This window comes from Stegodyphus dumicola, chromosome 5 (assembly GCF_044657685.1).
Source record: "Stegodyphus dumicola isolate Sdum_Otavi_A_Nest chromosome 5, ASM4465768v1".
Taxonomy (NCBI): domain Eukaryota; kingdom Metazoa; phylum Arthropoda; class Arachnida; order Araneae; family Eresidae; genus Stegodyphus; species Stegodyphus dumicola.
In genome coordinates this window covers 81767640-81787107 of record NC_140772.1, presented here as the reverse complement: position 1 = coordinate 81787107, position 19468 = coordinate 81767640, and the positions used below count along the sequence as shown (strand labels likewise).

The following is a 19468-nucleotide window of genomic DNA, read 5'->3' as shown; positions in this document are numbered from 1 at the left end:
CTTTACGATCAAATAAATATATTCTATTATATAATTTTAATGAAACTTATTTCTTCTTACCTAAACTTGTATCACAGTCGGCATCACAAGGATCAAGGCATTGCTTTGTCTTAGCACTAAAATGTTTGCCTTTAGGACATTGTTCTAGGTGTGGAATTCCTCCTGAACAACGGTAATAAGAGGAGCAATCTTTCGGATTTGGAAAAAATCCGTTTGGTGATGAACATATAGGAGTTAAGTCGCCACAATCCACTCTATCTGCTAAATCGCAGTTTTGACTAAGGTAATTGAACAACAGACCATCAGAGCATTTTCCTTCGTGTAGAAAACCATCGAGGCATAACAGATATTTCGAACAATCTATCTCATCTCTGTAAAAACAGCATTCGCAATCGCAAGTTCTGTTCAAGATGATGGGATTCTCATCGTCTGGTTTAGTAGGCTTTATTGGTGGCTCATCTAGGGGTACAAAGAGGAGTAAGAAATAATATTTCTGATGAAAATCTATATCACTTTGATCATTTCTAAAATACTATCCATACAGCAATAAACAACGCATTTGGTTTTTTAATGTATGTTAATAAATTTGAAGAAGAATTTGAGAAGTACCGGAGTAAAATAATAATTTATCTTAGTTGTACGATACGACCAGAAAGTATATTTCAGAGTATTGTAAAAGCCGATGAACAGACGGTTTATTAGAATGGCCTAATAAATTGATAACAACATGAGAAATTGTAACTTCATGTTATTTAAAAGTATACACTTAAAACCACAAAATGTGAAAGCAAAGAAACTGAAGTGAAAAAAATAAAAAGAGAATGTATATTAAAAATCTGATGTGTACACCACATGACTTCCTTGTACGGAATATTAAATTATACGCATTTTTATTGCATTTCATTTAAACTTATTGGATTGAATTAAATCTACTTCGCCGACAGCGCATAAAGTACAATAGAATAAATACATTTTTTAAAATTCACTCTAGTATTTGTTTACCATAGCGACACTCTGGCGCTAGATTCACTTAACAGAATTATATTTCGTTCATATTATAACTCATAATGCACAAAATTTATATCATTTAAAGAATTATCTAATCGTTGCCACATGTTCTATTCAAATACTATAATAAAGCTAGAATGATGTATAAAGAAATTAAGCAAACAAAACGAAAAAGAAACAGTTTTTCGTAGACGATTGAGTATTTCTCATTCAATTAATTCAGTTCTCACTTCGCGAGAAGGCAAAAATACATAAAAACTCAAAATATCTATATTAAAAGTTACGAAGTAAATCTTAAACGCTTATTTCCTCGAAAAAATTCCAGAAAGGATTAAGCATGATTTAATTCGCAATAATAAATGAAGGCGTTATCTTTGTTGTTGCGAAGCTAAGTTTCTCTAGATTGGCAACAAATCCGCTATCCTGCTGTTTCAAATGTAAACAAGAGCAATGGCCGCCATCAAAAAGATTATTAGGCTTAGCGGCACTTAAACAATTTTAAAATTGTTGATAATTCTAAAAATATTTAATACAGATTTACTAAAGGCATAAAAACCTTAACCGAAAGATAAGAACAACATAATTCAATCATTTTTAAAGCAAAAACTGTACAATTTACAAACATATAAGAGTAAAGAAACTGAGATCACTGAGCCGGGTAACATAGTGGATATATATATAAATATATTTATATATGTTTGGTGCGGCCGATTGCAACCAAAATACGAGGTGCACATCTACATGTTATAGCAGTCCTATATGCAAAATTTCAACGTTCTGAGGCTACTCGTTTTTGAGTTATGCCAGATACGTACGTACGTTCGTACAGACGTTCGTACAGACGCCACGAAAAATTCTCTTCAGAATTCATTTTAAAGCAGTTTTATAATTTTTTTGGAGGAAATGAGTCTTTTATTCTGTTCTTACGTACAGATATCACGCAAGAACATCGTTAAATTGCATTCGATAGCGGTCAAAATGGATATTTTCGTTGATATATGCTGCCTGAAACTTTTTGCGATTACAATACTTCCTTTTTACTTCGTACAAGGAAGTAAAAATTGCAGGAATTGTATAGAAAGCAATTTGTACATCAAAACTGTCTCGCTTACCTTTCGTCAGTGTTGATGGGTAATGGGGAATTCCTTCCGGTAATTTTTTACACGATATCCTTATTTATAATTAAAATAATGCTTTGATCTAGAAGCATTTGTATAATTTTTATTCTGAAATTTGTGTATTTAAAGCTGTTAGTTTAATTTTCTTCAAAAATTTTACAACTATTTAAATGTGCACTGTTCAGAAATACTGTTCTGCAGATCCACAGCTTTGTCAGAACTAATACGAATAGCTGATACCTTCATTTGGGTCATTATTTATTAAAATATCTAGTAACAGCTAAGTATAAGCATGAAGTGTCACCTTACCTTTAATAAAAGATAAATTAGCTGTTCTTTTGCGAGCTTGTGAAACTCCGAAGGGTGAAATGACGTCCTATATATTTTGACGAAAGTTTTCCCATTCTTAGAGAGAAGGACACTCTTTGTTGAGTGTCTTCTCAACAAATCTTTTGCTATTTGATTCAATACCTTGTGCTTGCAATTATCAGAAAATATATATTTTAATAATGCCAGCACTGTTGATATGAATGTTGAAAAACTCAAGTGTCTTATTTTTATTTTGAAGATTTTCTATTTCGGAGAACGACATCTTAGTGTCTTGCTGGAAATTTGCACATCAGGCAACACATTATTCGCAATCTTATTATTCATGAATGTCATCTTATCTTTTTAATCCTACTGAAGTATCCCTTAGTCACCAGAATTAATTATTTACCGTAATTCCTCCTTTTGCATATTGCTTTAAAAGACCAAAAAAGAAGCAAAGTTTCACATATTTTTAAATAATTTCTTGCTAACATTCATATAAACATTTACATGAATAATCAAAATTCTATCTCTCCATAATCAAAATTCATATAAAACATTTCTCTATCTCTAATTAAAATTCGCATCTCGCATTTTTGGGTATCCATTTGAACAAAAACCTTTAAATTAACATCTCCAATACATCTTTCAATCCAACCCTTTGTTAACTCTTACATTAATTTGCGCGTTACTTGTTTGACATTTGATACAGATTTTAATCCAAATTCTTGGTATGCAAATGCGTTTTTTAGGCATTGTAACTAGATAAGCAAAATAAGCATATGAATGCATACGAATCTGATTATGCATATGCATATAATATCAGCTTATGTCTATACCGAACTTCATTAAAATCTATGCTTCAGTTCTGGATCTAATCTACCAAATGTGAAAATTCTATTACTTTTGAGCACTAATGGGCATTCAACAAAAATTAGCTTTGTTCTGAAAAATTTTCATAAAATAAATAAGTTAGCGAAATCGGTACTATCAAGGATTCATCGAAATTATTAAACAAGACTGATAAATAACAAGACAAGTAAATTTTTATCATTATATGTGGAAATTTTTCATTGGACTATTACATATTTTGGCAATATTTCATGAGACATTTTTAGAAAATGGAGTTAGGATTATTTATGAGGAATTACTGGATTTTATAAGATGTGTAATTTTTTTGCTAAGCATATAAGCTTTGGTAATATTAATTTTCAATATGCATTTTTCGACCTAATTCAAGCTCAATGTTTCAAGAATATATTTATAATGGAAATAAATATTTAACAACTGTTTTCTCAGTTACAGAAGCACATTATTTCATTTATTATGTGCTTTTTATTGAAAATAAAATAATTGAAAAAAATGTTGAAAATTATTGCAGAGAAAAGGTACTTAAATATGACATAATTTCCAAAACTGATATTACCTAAAATGAAGCATTTCTATTTCTAATGAAAATGAGCTCGACCATGGATTAATTGGCAAGGGAAAAGGGATTTATAATCAGAAATGACTCAGTTTTCATCGCCGCTCATAATCAGAGTTACACTGCACATGAATCTATAAAGTTCTCCTAATGCTTTACTACTTTTCAATATACTTCTTAAAATTTTACAAGGGAATTTAAATAATGATAAATTTAAAGCAAACCTCGAAATTTGATGACTGTTCAGAAGTTAATATTGAAACAAAAATTAAATGCATATTTATTTAAAATTAAATGAATATAACTTACAATTCCAGCCTTAAATGGAATACTCGTTTTTGGAGGAATAGATGAGCTTATTGAAAAAAATAATGTATGTATTGCAAAATATGCTCAAATAACAGATACCATCCATGTTACTTTTCCTATTGGTGTTCAAATGATTTTTAAATCTTTAGAAAAAGAAAACCTTCCAGACACTAAGTAAGGAATATAATTTGCTGATTTTTAAAATAATGTCCATTGCTCAAGTACTAATTAGTCTGGTTTTCGTAATCATAATTATACGCAAAATGTCAGTGACAAGGGAAAAAAAAAACTTTTAAAGTACGTTGAGAAAGAGAGGTAGTATACAGCAATTTATATTCTATTAAGGTAAGAACACATTTTTCTACTGCGAAGAATCAGGAAAAAAGCCACAAACTTAATTCTTCGGCTGTTTCTTAAACCAGCTTTATGATTTCATCAATCCAAAATCTCTTTCGCAAAATCTTTCTTCACTACAGGAAAACGCAGCTGCGGTGGCTTTGATGAAAATAAAATGGTTTGCGCTATAGTAGAAATTATGGCGTTGCACATCACAATGTCAGAAGAGGGGGATTATTATTTTTTACTTTTGAAAAGATGTATGATTTTTACAAAAGAAGTAAATTGCGAAATATTTCTATTGCGACAGATAGTAACAGAAAAAAATTTCTTTTTAGCTTTGAAGCTTTGATAGTTCATCAAAGCCACCGAATTGCCTGTTAAGGGTCAACTAACTTTACAGGTTATGAGAAATGTTAGTACTCAATGAATATTTCAAAGCATTGCTTTAAACTTTAAAAAATAAATTTTTATAATTATCGATCAATGTTTTTTTTACAAAAACAAGAGTGAATCTTTTAACTAATTTAAGCGGATTCGTGGAGAGGGAAGAGTTTTGGCTAACTTCAAAATTGTCGTTGTTGTGTCACAAATATCACTTGTTTGACAAGTGTCAGCACCAGCCCACGGCATTCATTGTGGCAAGGAGTCAAATGTGCCTTGAACAAGAGCCTTGAGTACCATTTACGTGACAGCCTGACTTTAGCTCCATTTCGCCCCCAATTTTGAAATTTTGAAAGAAAGCACCACGGGGCATGGGTTCGAGGTTTATTACGGTTCTCTTCCCGTACCAGCAACTTCTCGAGAGGATTTTCAGCTGGCCACTACCCCGTTTGAATGGGAAATTCAAAATTATAGTACGATAAAAATATAGAACTCATGAGTGATTCATATTAAGAAGAAAAAAAGAGAAGCCTTACCACAATTTACATTTTCTGGCCAATCACAAACGAGAGAATACGAGTTGAACTGCAATCCATCTGGACAATTCTTCAAGTAAGGAATGCCGTTTGAGCAGTGGATGAACTTAAAGCAATCTGGTGACGGAAAAAGACCATCTCGTTTCGGACAATGTCCGCTAGGAGGAATCGCGCAGTCCACATTGCTTGCCAAATCGCAGACTTCTGTTTGAGGGTTAAACAGAAGATTATCAGAACATCTCATTTTGTATGCTGTTCCATTTTTGCAGTACAAGTATGCTGCACAGTCGTTTTCGTTGGGTATGAAACATGAACTGCAGGTATCACAGGGAAGTTTATGATCATCTGGAGGTGGTTCAACAGTTGGAAAACCTGAAACATTATTGTGTATTACTACATTGGAAAACTGAAAGAAACTTTGGTCTTATATTTAAGCGAAATCTGAAATAACTCAGTTTATTACTACAAAAGTTGCATAATTAAAAAAATCAGAATTTTAAGGTTGAGGCACAATGCATTTGGTAAGTCTTGAAGCGCTGCATTAGCACTACACGTGGTGTTTTAAATCATAAAATGTAATTAAATTATTTCATACGAAAACTTTGCATCTATTATGGAAAGATAATGGCTTGGCCAAAACTTAAGAAGAATGTCACAAAGGAACTGGCGGATAAACTATTACGACAATACAACAAGCACATACGAGATATATAAAAAAATAATCATGTGACACTACATTAAGTTATAAATGCTTACAAGTGTAGTGTAGGGATTTACAGGTTGGCCTTCACATTTCGCTGTACATTAATATAGATAAATGGTTTGATTTATTTCATTAGAGCAAAGCACGCAACTGCTATCTGCCTAAAAGGATGATGCCTTTGAGAAGGCTTTTTGAGGGGAAATAGCTAGTACCCACTTTACACATGTGGAAGACCACGAAAACGCTTATGCAGCCAGCCCATTTGAGTCGGGTCGAACTATCAGCGTTTAGAGACTTTACTGCTTGACTACTGGTGGGTTACTGCAGAATGAAGAGAGGAATTTTTAATTACTATATATTTATTTTGTTTAATATTTGTTTCTGTGTTGAAAGGAGTGCATAAAGACTTTTGAAAAGGGAATATATTTGCAACTGAATTGGAAAGGAACAAGCAGTTGTTGCCTATTAATGTAAATATTCCAAATAATTTAGAACTTTTATATTTAATTTCGTTACCTGCTCCGCTGTACATGCTTTAAAGCATTAAAAATACAGTGTTTTAAAACTTTAGCCACTGCGCATTTGCGGACGCCTTTGCGCATTTGTAGTAGATGGGAACTAGAAAAAGGTGCGAGCATACGCATTTTCATGCCAAACATTTGTATTTCAATACAGTTAACATTCGTAGCTAGTTGTATATAAAACTCCTTGTGTTCCATAACAATATCAGCAAGTGAATATTTAAATGGGAATTATGGGATAATGCAGTTGTAAGTTATATTGTAGCGCAAAATTGAGAAGCCTTCAAACAAAATTAATGTTTCACGATATATGGCATTTGTTTCGGCACATTTTCATTTTTTAGGTTAACTTAGTTATTACGAATAACTATTTTTCTAATTTGATTCATTGATCAAAATCAGCTATTTTATTTCAGTTGAATATTAATCCATTATAAAAGCAAGAGTTTTGAAGAGAAAAAAGAGGATTTTCAAACAAAGATAGAGTTGCGATTGTCCAGTCCTTGATGCATCAAAAGAAAAATGAAAAGTTGTAAAAAGCTGCAATTACATTAGCTGTAAAACAATTTAAGTGAAACAGAATGACCATATCAAGAATCTGGAAACAGTTTCCGAAAATAATTGTCAAAGTAAATCTTATGATAATACTGATTGTTTGAAAAAACAAAATTGTGCACGTAAATGCAAAGATTATGGAGAAAAACATGAAAAACATGACATATTTCAGTTAGCAGAAGACGTACCATAAAAACAATAAGCATAGCCTTGAAATTATTTCTCCCGAAATACTCGATGTTACATTTTTCTCGGAAGCAATGAAGAACGATAGCTCCATTAAATTTAAGCGATGGAATGCAATATAAGGGAAAGAAGAGCTTCCCTTTATACCGAGGGATCATTCCTGCAAATTTAATATGAAGTAACTAAATTTTTGAAAATTCCAGAAAGCATCTGAATTCATAAAATAAAATTTAGTAATATTTTTAATTTATTGTTTAATTTTAATTTTAGTTTAGTTTTAGTTTTTTGATAATAAATGTTGCATTCAATATTTATTTTCTTTTGCTACTGTTATTATGGGACAAATTAAATCATAAGATGCAACTATTTTTGTGGAACAGAAGGACTGTAATGTATTTTTTCATTCCTAGATTTTTAGAATGCGATCAATTCATATAATTTAATTTATTGTTTGATACTTCTTTCATCTTCTTTAATTAATTATTTAATCTAATTTTTATATATATTGTTGCGCCCGTACGGGTTCGTAATATATTGAATGCACACAGCTTCGATGATAAATTGATAAGATTTATTTTATCAGATGAAACACTTCAGAGATCTGAAACTTTCCACAAAGATAGTGGTACAATTCTTCACAATATTGCAGAGAACAAACAGGAATTACATGAACGTTAAACACAACGCAATGCAAATTGCAGCTAAAGAGCTACCCGGAGATATCTCAGTACTCCGAACTCACGCCGAGCTAGAGCTAACCGCAGCAAGTGAGAACAGATGCTCTATCCGGCCTTATATAGTTCTCACCCGGCCGCCGAGATATTTCTAGTACTTTCTGCTTCCCGAAATTACTGAAAGGCAATATATATGTCGAATTATGGTTACAGCTAATGCAGTGATCAATTACGTTTACTCAATTACAATACCTATTACTGTGATGCAGGAACCGGACCCAAAAGTCCACAAATGGCATAGGGGGTCAAGTGTGTTTTACTTGAAATTTATAATTTGAACTTATTTTCGAAAATCGTAGAGAAAGCTTGGAATAATGGGAAGATTATAATTTTTTCCACATCGATTCCGGATAAGCATATTTATTGCATTGTAGTATATAAATATACCGAGATAATACAATTTTTCGATAGTCATTATTAGTCTTTATGTTGTGATTCTTTAACGCCTAAATAGAAATATTGTGTTAAGGAGTATTTAATTTTGAATAAATAACATCTGTTCGAAGTTTGTCAGTAAATGTATATTAAAGAAAATTTGCTATATCATACATTGCACTCGAATATGTAAAAGGTGTTGTTATGCTCTATAAAGAAAGGTGTTTTTAATTTTTTTGTTATAAAACAAAAACATGGAATTCCGAATCATTCCAGTAGGAATGTATCTGTGTTTTCATATAATATTGAAATGGAATCAAAAATTTTCATTGCATTTTCACCAATTTCTATCTAAACATCAGGCGCGCACGTTTGCTTCTACCTATAAAATTTCTGTTATATTTGCAATTTTGTTTTACCAAAAGCATACAACTCATTGTTATGGAACACATTATACAACTGCCCGGAGAATAAACTTTAGCAAAATGAAAATAAACATGCGTTTACCTTCACAGCCGGCTGAATATGGCCAATCGCAAACTTTTAAAGTAGGATTGAAGTGTAAATTCACTGGACAGTCTTTGATATATGGAAATCCATGTGCACAGTGAATAAATTTCTTGCAATCGTCCGTATGAGGAAAGAGACCTTCATATTCCGGACACTGGTATCCAGATGGATCTGGACTGACCTCACATTGTACATTCTCTGGAAAGTCGCAGTTCTCTGTCTTGGGATTGAAAAGCAGTCCAGAGGAACAAGAGCCCTTGAAACCTATGTGCTCGATGCAAAGTATAAATCCTCTACAATCATTGCCGACGGGTTGTAGACAACAGTTGCAGTCACATGTTGTTGTGTTGGAAACAGGTTCGGGGGTAGAAATTTGCGATTCGTCACCTGAGAAGAAAGGTAGCTTCTTAAAATGCAAGTATTAAAATATGAAATGTTCGTACTTTGAATAAATTTTAATATTTTCGAAAAGAAAGTGAATATTTTTCATTACCGCCTTTCGTTTTCCCATTTTTTAATTTTTAAATGTTTATTTTATTCGCTTTTGAAGTACGTAAGAGATATTTTTAATTTACTGTATTTTCTCGCCTATCCCCACTTTTTACACTAATTTTTATAGAATCGCCATTTGAAGGAAAGCCAGTTAGCTGTCGATCCGACCTTACCTCACACCTTAACTGAAACATAGACCTGATCATTGAGAAAACTCTCACTTATATAATTTATTACTCTCTACTGATGGAGAGCTGATAATGTTTATATCACCGCAATATACATGTATATATATTATTCTTGCAGCTAATAATAAATATATTTCTATATTCTAATTGTGTTTCTGGTGTTTGTAGTTTGGATTATCTCTTAACCAGGTAAGAAACTTTGATTCTGCTTTAGTATTTGCTTATCAGTTAACTATGTCAAGATGAAAAACAAATGAACTGCGCGTTCCTTCAACAATTTTATCGTCCAAAAATAAAGAAGGGAAAATTAAGTGAAGAATTTAATTTCAGAAGGCTGCGGTTACAATAAAAATATAACAAATGAAAAGTAGTCGTTAATATAAGTAACTATAAGTAACTATCACAGTATTATTTCTTTAAAAGAAATCTACATTCCATTAAGAACACATAGCAATATTAACATAATAATGCCTGATAAGATATTTTCATTTTCCATGAAATGTCCCTTCACTTTCACATTTTGAATCTTCTCCGTTCTAACTGATGTCTCTGCTACCCCTACTCGGAAAAATCGTAGATTGAAAGTCAGTTCGTCTTTGCTTTGCTGTGATTGCACGGTTCTGGTATTAGGCTGCATTAAGTTCAATAGTTAGAACGAAACGTTTCGGCATGAGCTTCGCAGGTAGTTTGCAAAGGTTTGTCTTTGTTCGTATGACGAAAAACAATCATTTTGTGAACGACTCCTTCTTAAAATTTATGGGACCTCGTTTTCTGAACGCATTGAGAAAGGGGAAAGTTATGCGAGCATTTTAAAAATGATGTTTCCTATTATTGGAATAATTATATTTTGTAAACGTTTTCATTACTGAATGAAACGTAATAACTTAAAAACATACATATATTATTATGTTTCGATCACAATTCAAAGTAATTTAGTTTTGTGAAACAATTGATTTCAGAAAAATAAGGTAAATATTTTTATATATTTAAAATAATAAAAGCTTTAAAAAATACTGTTACATATTTAAGAAAATATAGTGAAATACAAGTTGATTGATAAATTAAATAAACTATAAATTTGATATGAATTTTATTTTAAGCTTTCTTTGATTAAGACACGATAACACGCCGAATAAATACTGATTCAGAAGTCAAACAACAAAAAATTTGTAAATATAACGTTGATTTTTGTTGTTTGACTTCTGAATTAGTTCCCTTAATTAATTAGAAAAATTTTTAATAAAAAAGGGAGCTGGAACTTGCGTTTTATATAAACATTGTTTTTCCTTTTGTACTCGTAATTTCGATCCCTTTCTAGAAGACATTTGTTTTAGCAGAGAATCAAATGGACTTTACAGTTAATTAAATTTTTTAATTGCGATTTACTTTTGAAGACATAATAATACACAAGAAAACGTCAAGGGGAACAAATCTATGCAAATTTAATTAAAAGTGCTTGTAGATTTGAAACAATGAGTATTAATGTCGATAATCTGATGCATTCCTAAAAGTATTCAAATACATTTTATACTTTCCGAGGAAACAGGAATAAATTAACGTCCTTAAATATAAACTGGAATGCCAAAATTTTATTATGCTTTCCCACCCTCCAAATTTTGCGTTTTATGTGACTAAGCGAAGTTAATTTCTCAAATGTTGGTTCCCATAAAAGAAATGATTAAAAATGCTTTAGAATATTTCATTTATATTGACTGTGTTGCTCTTGTTTAAAATAATGTCTTTAAAAGTGGCAAACCGTTTAAAATCAAATTGAAGTTCAGGAATGAGTTTCTTGAAAATCGCATTGTTACATAATACTTACGACATCCGGCTGACCATGGCCAATCACACTGCTTCTTTTTCGGATCAAAATGCAAAATACCAGTACATTGCTTCACGTATCTATTTCCTTTTATACAATGTAGATACAACCCACATTCTCCTGGATATGGAAAATAGCCATTCTCTGCCGGACATTCTGGGAAAGAAACTGGCTCGGGACACTTGACATTCACGTCATGGTCACACATCTGGGAATTGGAATTGAAGAACAATCCTTCACTGCACTGTCCTTTGAAAGCTTCTCCGTTAGAACACATGATGTAGCGAGTACAGTCTTGCAAATCTTGTTTAAAGCAGAAGGTGCATCCATAGCAAATGCTTGGATCAGTTGTTTCGGGAATAGCAGGCGGGTATGTATTACCTGTATGTATAAAATAATAATGAGAGCTCTAATTATTTATAGCATGCTTTCGTTTTATTACAATGGTTACCCAAATTAAAATATTAAATTGTTATTGTAAAGTATCACATTGCATTATATGTTTACAAAAATGACTTCAAATATATTGAATATAAGGTATAATTTTAAAGGATAAATTTATAATGCAAATTAATAAAAAGTACCAGTATGAATGCTTTGAATACTCTCCGTTGGATTAAAATAGAAGTCCTTAATGCTGTCCAAAGTAAGTTTTAAAGTGTTGTTACTTTATTTGTGCATTAAATAAGGAAAAAATATTAGAATATTACCTTTTTCCTTCTGAATAACTATTTTCACATAGTTCTTTTGTCTGTACTTCTGAATTCCTCTCCCGTTTTGTACAAACGATCCTAACAGTAAAATGGATAAAGTTAAAATGTTTTTAATTAAAAGATGAAAATCTGTCACTTTTTCTGTTCTAATTTTTCAGAACAGGGATTTCTGAAGTTCATCAAATACCAGAGTCATCAAAACTGCCTACTCAGAAGCAGAATAAAAGCGTTGAGATGCATCCATGGCTGTACACTGTGAAAGATATAGAGTTCACATATTAGGATGTGAAATACTCACCACCTTCCACTGCAGTTTACTTTTGAGAGAACGAAGGCAACTGACAATTTCTAAACCAAGAGAAGGGTAATTACGAACGTTAAATCACACTGATGTCAAAATTAGACTTCATTCGTTAAGGAATCTGAAAACCGGGGAGGCATCTGTGATTAAATGCCGGAGATCAACAAAATTTCTTAGAAATCTCCAGCTCGATATTTTCAAAAAATGAACATAAATTATTTTAAGAAGTTACTGGTAGGTAAATATTATAGTAGCAGTTTGTTAGAGTATTCAGACATTAGAAAGTCGAGTAATGAAGAGATGAGTCTAGAAATGAAAAGATTTGGGGGAAAATTGTCCCGAATGAAAAGGATTCGATACATCATATTTAGATCAAGCAAAGAAGACATAAAAATTCATCGCATATGGAATAAAAATGTGTCAACATTCTCATTTTGAGGGTATTTTTCTGCTGAAGAGGAGAGGATTTGATAAAATGTGTGCAAATGTGTTCTAAAAATGTATCGTTACTGAAGTTATCAGGATCAATGTTCCTTCTTACCTTCTTCGGGAACATGCAAGGACCTGACTCGGAACAGAGAGCTTACTAAAGCTATGTTCAAAACTGTGGGAAGTAGACAGGATACACAAGAAGGGTATACAAAACCCTTTATTTTCTCTATTTACAATAACTTCCATACTTCGGAATACACAGACCCGCTACTTGGGGTCTAACGTAAAAATATAAAAAATAGATCTAAACTCTAATTTAACTTTAAAATAATACACGTGGAAGATTGGCCTTATAATAACAGGAAGCGTATGAAGTACAGAGAACTGGGAACACTACAATACGTTTACAATTTATCAAGAGGATTAAAACCTCTGGCCTGGAAGGCAACAAGTAACTGCGTAACTTCTAAGGTAAGCGGCCTGCTTCGACTCACAGCTTCCTCTCTCTCGCTTGGCAAAAAGCCACAACTTAAATACTTGGCGTTCGCCAGACAAACTTTGCATAAAAACTTTAACGCTTATAATTCTGGCCGGAAGTAGAAAATAAGAAGTGATAGTAAAGATTTAAAATAAAATAAAAGTTAGTAAAACTTAAGATCCTTACACACTTCCCGCCAGAGTTAATTAGTTTGAAACTGAGGTCTAAAAACGACCTTGTTGAAAACTTTTAGCTCTAGAATCTAACGCGAGGCCAATCTTTTACAAACATTTTTTTCGCTAGAAACTAGAAATTTAAAAGAAAGAAATTTATTTTTACAATAGCAGCTCCCAGGATACACAATTTTTTTTCATCTGTACTGCATCCAAACAGGAGCTCTTATTCAAATCTGGTTCCTTCCAGAGATCTGGAAGGAAAACTAGTTTAATGAAATGTTACACAATGAAATGGCAAGTAACATGTATAATTATATTTCTCTTTACATTCTTATTTCATTCATGACTATTTTATTATCTCTCCCCGTGCTCTCTGACATGTGTTGTAAAAGAACACCAAACACGAATGTGTTTCTGTCTACGTGTTCCACACTTCCTCCTACAATCAAAACACTAACGTGTTAAAATTCAACATAACAAGACCTCTTAACACACCCTAATTTCAACTCTAAACCCTGAGGTACTATTCTGAAAGTGTCTAACTCTGAAGTGCAGCGTCAGAGAGCCTAACTACATCATTCAACCTTTAACACATATTCACCATGATTTAGTCTTTTTACAGTCACACGAATAAAAAAAAAATTTAACATTCACTTTTACCATATCACGGTATTTCTTAACATTTAAAATAACAGTTCACATTGTATATAAGAACATATCAACATGCCGTTAATTTTACACATTTGAAAACATACATTAGTAGTACATTGTTAACTTCTATTCTTTTCAAAACAAGTGCCAATTCTTTCTACATTGAAATACTACATTTCAAAAAGTCTTTCAGACTAAAACTTCTTTCTTGCTAGAATGTTTTAAATAAAATTTATACAATAACTTTTTACAATATTTAAGTCTTTACACAACGCTATTATACATCAACTTTAGTTTTACGCGCGAGTAATTGAAAAACATAATACCAAAATCGGTAACAACTCATTTCTCGCCCTTTTGGCGATAAAGGTAGACCTCGCATGAGGTAAAACTTCTTGAAATCTGCCGCTTGCAGTAAGAATGAAAGATTAACTTAAGTTTCCAAAGTAACATAAAATTTTACTTATCTTTGTGATATTCGGACATCCTTTTCTGGGCCCATTCCTTAAAGGTATTGCAGATAGTTGTTTGATTTATCCTCCTTCTTGTACGGGCTCGCCTTCAGTGCCTTCCTCTGGAAGCTTCCTTTTTTCACCAGTTCGGTCACCCTTGAATACCTTCTTTTTCTCCTCTGCTTGTGGTCTTGGCCGTTTGATGGCAGCTGGTCTTGGCGGAACCGGGAAACATCTTTCGTGTTCCTGCTTGGACCTCGTTGCTGGCCGTTCAAATTTTCCTTGTAACTTTTCCTCCGCCGCTGATGGCCCTTCCGCAGTTCGGCGACATTTGCTGCGGAGAGTCCTGTCGGATGAGTAGATCTTCCGTTTTAGAGCCGGGTTATAGTTGCCGTCATTTCTCCTGGTTCTCTTCACATCCGTCGTCCTTCTCCCTTCTTCATTCTGGGGGTGTTCGTGAACTCTCTTTTCTGGACGGTGGAACGGCTTCTTTTTCTTGCTACCTTCAATTTTTCCGCGGGGAAATTTTCTTTTCATTTGCTCCTGCCTCTTAATGGCTTGCCCTTGTACTTGTCGTTTTTCCACCTCTGGAGCTTGTGCCTGCGGTGTCTGCCGTGCCGGATCCTGCAAAAGATCTGAAAATATTTGCATTTTATCACGATCGAAGTAGGGTTTGATTTGATCAAAGTTTGCGGAGCAGGTTTCACCATTTATGGCTTTTAACACTACTACAGCGTGAGGTATTTTTTCTATAACATATGGTCCTTCAAATCGTGGAAAAAATTTGGCAGTCTTATCTTCTGGTGCTGAAGAAAGTGAATGCTTAATTTTTAAAACTTCATCCCCTACTTTATAAGTTACTCCCCGTCGTTTCAAGTCGTAATATAATTTTTGTTTTCTCTGTGCTACTTCAGTATTCTTCTTTGCTTCCTTAATTAGTTTTTCTATATCACCCATTTTAAATTCTGGGGCTCTTTGTTGCACATAAAATAATTTATCTAACGGCGTTATAATCTTTCTGCCTAGAAATAACTCAGCAGGAGTTTTGCCCGTTGTATCATGTTTTGCGGTCCTAAGGGCGAAAGCAAATTCATTGACATAGTTATCCCAGCTTTTATGAAAATTTTTAACATAACTACGGATAATTTTCACTATATTTCTATTGACCCGTTCCGCTATATTTGATTGCGGCCGATACGGGACTATTTTTAAATGACGTATGCCCAGTTTTAGGCACATGTCTTCAAATATATTACTTACAAATTAAGTACCATTATCCGATATAACTTTTAGGGGCGCCCCGTATTTTAAATTATATTTATTTAAAATAGAATCAGTAACTAATTTCGCGGAGGCTCGTTTTAAGGGAACAATTTCGGTCCATTTACTAAAATGATCAACCATAACAAGGAGATAGCGACTTTTATTTAACTGACTTTTTGGAAAAGAGCCCAATAAATCGATGCCAATTATTTCATTTGGAAATTCGGATTTAATACTATTTAGAAACCGGCCGGGCGGAAATTAATATAATTAACTGCTTGACATGTTGGGCAGGACTGGACATACGCCCTTGTTAACTTTTGCAGTTCAGGAAAGTAGACTGCCTCGCGTACGCGGTGGATCGTTTTTCGAATACCAGCATGAGAAGCTAAAGGGCTGTCATGGAGCTCCTGCAGGATATTTAATCTAAGACTAGCTGGAATAACAGGTCGAAATTCGTTGTTGGAATTCGTAGTTTTTGTATAGAATAATAGACCATCTATTAGTTCGTAATGGGCCGCCCTATTTCTTATCGCCACAATATCTTGGTGACTAAAATTCTCAGGATCCTTCAAATACTCATAAATGCTTCCAAACTCAGGATCCTTACCCAGTTCGGTTATTACAGTTTCTCGGGAATTTATTGTACATGCTGTGAGCATTGCCACCTTTACGGTATTACTTGTTCATCTATTTTAATTCTTGATAGGGCATCTGCTACGATATTTTCCTTTCCGGGGGTATGCTTGATTACCAGATTATATTCATGCAGCTTGAGTGCCCATCTTATTAACCTTGGGGATGAATTTTTCCCTGAGTACAATCTAGTTACCGCCGCATGATCAGAGTACACTGTTATCGGCGCCTTTCCAAAATAGACTCGGAACTTTTGCACTGCTAACAGAACTGCAAGTGCCTCTCTCTCGGTCGCGGAATAGTTTCTTTGTGTTTGATTTAAAGTTCGGCTAAAAATGCCACGGGCTGCTGATTTTGCGAATACCGCTCCTACCGCATAATCCGAAGCATCCGCTGAAATTTCTAAATTCTCATCCTTTTCAGGAAATTTCAACACAGGGGCTTGCGTTAATGCTTGTTTTAATTTTTCGAAAGCACTATTGGCTTCGGCCGTCCACGAGAATCTTGCCTTTTTCCTTTTTAATTTTAACAATGGCTCAGCGATAGCTGCAAAATTTTTTATAAAGGACCTATAATATGAACAAAGTCCTAGAAAAGAAGAGAGCTTCTTTGCCGTGTTTGGAGTCGGATACTTTTGTACAGCGATTATTTTTGATTCGTCTGTCTCGATTCCTTTCTGAGATATCTTGTAACCTAAATATTTTAATTCAGGGGCTGCAAATTTGCACATTTCGACATTAACTTTTAGACCGGCCTCATTTAATAAAGAAAACACCTGTCTTAAATCCTGTACATGTTGGTCGAGATTATCACTAGTAATAATGATATCGTCTAAATAGATAAATGTGGACTTTCCAAGAACAGGTCTTAACACAATGTCCATGCATCGCTGAAATGTTGCCGGGGCCCCTGAAAGGCCAAACGGCATACGCAAAAATGCATAAGTGCCAGACTTGGTTATAAAAGCAGTCTTAGGCACGTCCTCAGGCCTAACTCCTATTTGAAAATAACCAGTCGTTAAGTCTAAAGTCGTCATAAATTTGGTTGATTTTATGTTCCTTAGAATTTCTTCAATGATCGGTAACGGATATACCGGATATTTAGTTATGGAGTTTAATTTACGGTAATCAATAGCGAATCTCCACCTTTTTGGATGCGTGAAAGGATAGTCATTATTTTTTTTACATAAAACCACCGGGCTAGCATAACTACTTGAGATGGGCGTTATGATCTTTTTACGTAGCATATCGGTAATATGCCATTCTATAATTTTTTCCTTATTCTTATCATACCGGTATGGTTTTTGACGAACTGGCATTGAATCTCCGGTGTCAATACTATGGTTAGTAACCTGAGTAAATCCTGGAATATCACTAAATAACGAAGCAAATTCACTTACCACTTGTCGGATTCTTCCTTGCTCGTCATTAGGCAGGTGGTCAAGATTTAACCTTGGCGGTTCAGCCTTTTCTGCACGAACTGGTTTCATTGTCAGCTTAAGGGACGCTTCATTAAAATCCAGTGTTGCTTGTGCGTCTGAAAGAAAATCTATTCCTAAGATTATATGTGCTTGCAGATTCTTTACTATAAAAAACATCACCTTTACTTGTTCGCCCTTGATACGGATGTATAGTGGTAATTTACCTATGCACTTACATCTTTCTCCTTGTGCAGCTAACACTGTCGTATTATCCGAATTATATATGCGATATTTACGAAAATACTTCCTAAAAAAATCTTCTGCTACACAGGAACACTGCGCGCCTGTATCCAGGAGTGCGGTGGCTGGGATATTATTCACCAACACTTCAATCTTCGGAAGAGTCAAATTTTTCACCATTACTGTATTTAACTTGTAGGAAGAGGGGTTTCGTGGCCTTCGGATTTCCGCACCCTCCCGTCAGCAGAAATCCGTTTTAGTTTAAATCCTTTTTTGTTTCCATGCTTTCCTTCTTTTTCCACTGGCCTTGAGACTTTTTTCCTGGGATGCTATTGAACTGTCGACGTTCGCCGGCTGTTTTTGAATGCTCGGGTTTCCTTGCCCACTGATTCGCTTTGCCTCCGTAGCCGTGTGCTTGAGTTTGCTGTAGTCTTGGCGTACCAAATTGGTTTCGTTGTTGATATTGGCGTCTTCTTTCGACGTACGCCGTTCTTCTACTTTCAAACTGGATTGCTAGCTCAAATAACTTTTCCAGTGTAGTCGGATTTCTTGCACTTAATTCAATAAAGTCTTGCACTTGGGGCAGTAACCTTGGCAAAATCACTTGAATTATTTCAGGATCCGGACGGTTTCCATACAAGAGTTTGAAGACGTGAATTTTTCTTAAAATAAAGCTTGAGAGATTTTCGATTCTTTGCTGATATATACTGAAAAGTTCCGTTTCTAATTTCGCACGATCCCTTTCAACAGGGAAGGCTTTTAGTAGGGCAGTCTTGAAATTCTCGTAAGTATAGGTGGGACTTCCTGCTTGACCCAAGAGACTTCTGCCTATACATTTGAACCAGTTAAGCGCTTGGCCCCTCAAAGCGCTGATAGCTAAGGTAACTTTTTGAAACTCGTGCACGGGGTAGAGCATGAAGTGGTTATCTAGTTTTTCCAAAAAACTGGTAACCGGTGAGTTTCCATTAAATGTTGCTTCTGGTTTCATCGAAGCGCGCATGGTCTGGACGATGTAACCAAATCCTTCCAGGGCGGCAGCTGGCATTTCTAGATTCTGAGCCGCTTCTGCAGGCAGCACAGGTTCTTCTTGAAACTCGGCCATGGTTATTCTTCTTCGTTGGGCGCCACTATCAGGATCAATGTTCCTTCTTACCTTCTTCGGGAACATGCAAGGACCTGACTCGGAACAGAGAG

General features: G+C 34.1%; 1 protein-coding gene across 2 annotated transcripts in view; it reads right to left on the bottom strand.

Annotated features, from left to right (window-relative positions):
* LOC118195999 (uncharacterized) overlaps positions 1–19468 on the bottom strand; it is a 69663-nt gene that overhangs the window by 28340 nt on the left and 21855 nt on the right. The window contains exons 5-8 of one of the 2 annotated variants that reach the window (XM_035367355.2): positions 11513–11893; positions 9008–9397; positions 5427–5798; positions 61–459 (exon numbers count right to left, since the gene is read on the bottom strand). In XM_035367355.2, coding sequence (XP_035223246.1) covers positions 61–459; positions 5427–5798; positions 9008–9397; positions 11513–11893 — 1542 coding nt within the window. The remainder of the gene's footprint in view (positions 1–60; positions 460–5426; positions 5799–9007; positions 9398–11512; positions 11894–19468) is intronic. The other variant, XM_035367356.2, reaches the window with a different exon arrangement.